General features: G+C 12.5%; 1 protein-coding gene across 1 annotated transcript in view; it reads right to left on the bottom strand.

Annotated features, from left to right (window-relative positions):
• The window catches only part of PRSY57_0610800 (eukaryotic translation initiation factor 3 subunit L, putative), a gene marked incomplete at both ends in the record, with an annotated part of 1,959 nt that extends 1,645 nt beyond the window's left edge, over positions 1–314 (bottom strand). Inside the window, one exon of the mRNA XM_012906483.2 lies at positions 1–314. This exon is cut by the window's left edge and continues 1,645 nt beyond it. Within this exon, the coding sequence (XP_012761937.2) occupies positions 1–314 (314 nt within the window).
• Between the last annotated feature and the right edge of the window lie 1,316 nt (positions 315–1,630).

A 1,630-nucleotide genomic window follows, 5' to 3' on the forward strand; every position in this document is an offset into this window, starting at 1 on the left:
CGATCTTCTAAAGTTATATCTTTTATTATAAATACATGACGATAATATAACTCTTCATATAATGAATGAATCAAATTATGAAATCGGTTTTTCTGTTTATAAAATATATCAACCAATTTTATTGAAGGCCATCTTATATTCTTAAAATATATTTCAGATATGCTATAAAAATCCGTGTCAAACAATTTCTTTATAGCTTCAGCATTTCGATGATAAACGAAATCGTGTAAATTTATTAAAAACGTTTCAACTTCTTCTTCAAAACTTACTATCTCCTCACTTACATTTTCTTCAACGGGGCTCACCTCAGCCATTTTTAAAAAATAACAAGAAATAAATATACTATCAAATTTTAATAATATATATATTCAAAATCGTACCCGCAACAATAATCGGAAGAAAAATATAAACAAAAAATATATAAATAAAAAAAAAAAATATATATATATAAATATATTATATATTATATATGTTTTATTTTTTATTTTTTATTTTTTTAATATAAACAATATTTATTTATAATTAAGCCACAAATTTTTTTCTCTTGTCATATATAAATATATTGTTTTTTATAAATTAATTCATATTACATTAATATTTATTTCTTAAAAATTTTATATTTATAAACATTTATATTTATTTTTTTTATTATATCATATAAAAAATAGATATATAATGTTATGTATGTATATATGGTATGTATATTTATTTATTTATTTTTATATTATATATTTTTTTTAATATAGAATAAATAATATTATATTTATATAAATACATATATATATTAAAATTCTACAGTTTTAAATATATAATAAAAATATATTTATATATATAAATATATTTACATATACATAATATATATATATATATATATATATATATATATATATATATTGCAATATAAATATGTTTTGTGAAAAAATAAAATGATATTTATATAATAATATAAATATAAAGTATTAAAGTATATTTATTATTTATTATTAATATATTCACTTTCTGTTTCAAATATATAAAAATATACATATATTATATATATATATATATATATTTATATAATATATATATATTCTTTCTATTCCTTACATTTATTCTTTTTATTTTTTCTCCACCATAAAAAATATTATATATATTATATATATAATATATATATATATATATATGTAGGTGTACATATAATATATATATATTAAAAAAGAGTGCATTCGTAAGAGGTTAAATAAAAAAATTCAATATATATATATTTTTCTTACATATGATGCTTTTTTTTTTTTTTTTTTTTTGAAGCTTTTTATAGTTATTAACAATATTAAAAAATAATATAATAAAAAATTCATAATTCATATAATATTAAAATATATATTTATATATTTTTAAGAGATGTAAAAAAAAAAAAAATAAAAAATAAAAAAAATAATAAAAAATAATAAAATAATATAAAATAATAAAATAATATAAAATAATAAAATAACTGTACAAATCCTTTTTTTTTAATTTTCAAAAAAGTAACATAAATAGATATTGATATGTAACACTATATATATGTATATTTTTTTTTTTTTTTTTTTTTTTTTTTTTTTTTTTTTTTTTTTTTTTTTTTTTTTTTTTTTTTTTTTTTTTTTTTTTTTTT

The sequence above is a fragment of the Plasmodium reichenowi genome, chromosome 6 (assembly GCF_001601855.1).
Source record: "Plasmodium reichenowi strain SY57 chromosome 6, whole genome shotgun sequence".
Classification (NCBI taxonomy): Eukaryota; Apicomplexa; class Aconoidasida; order Haemosporida; family Plasmodiidae; genus Plasmodium; species Plasmodium reichenowi.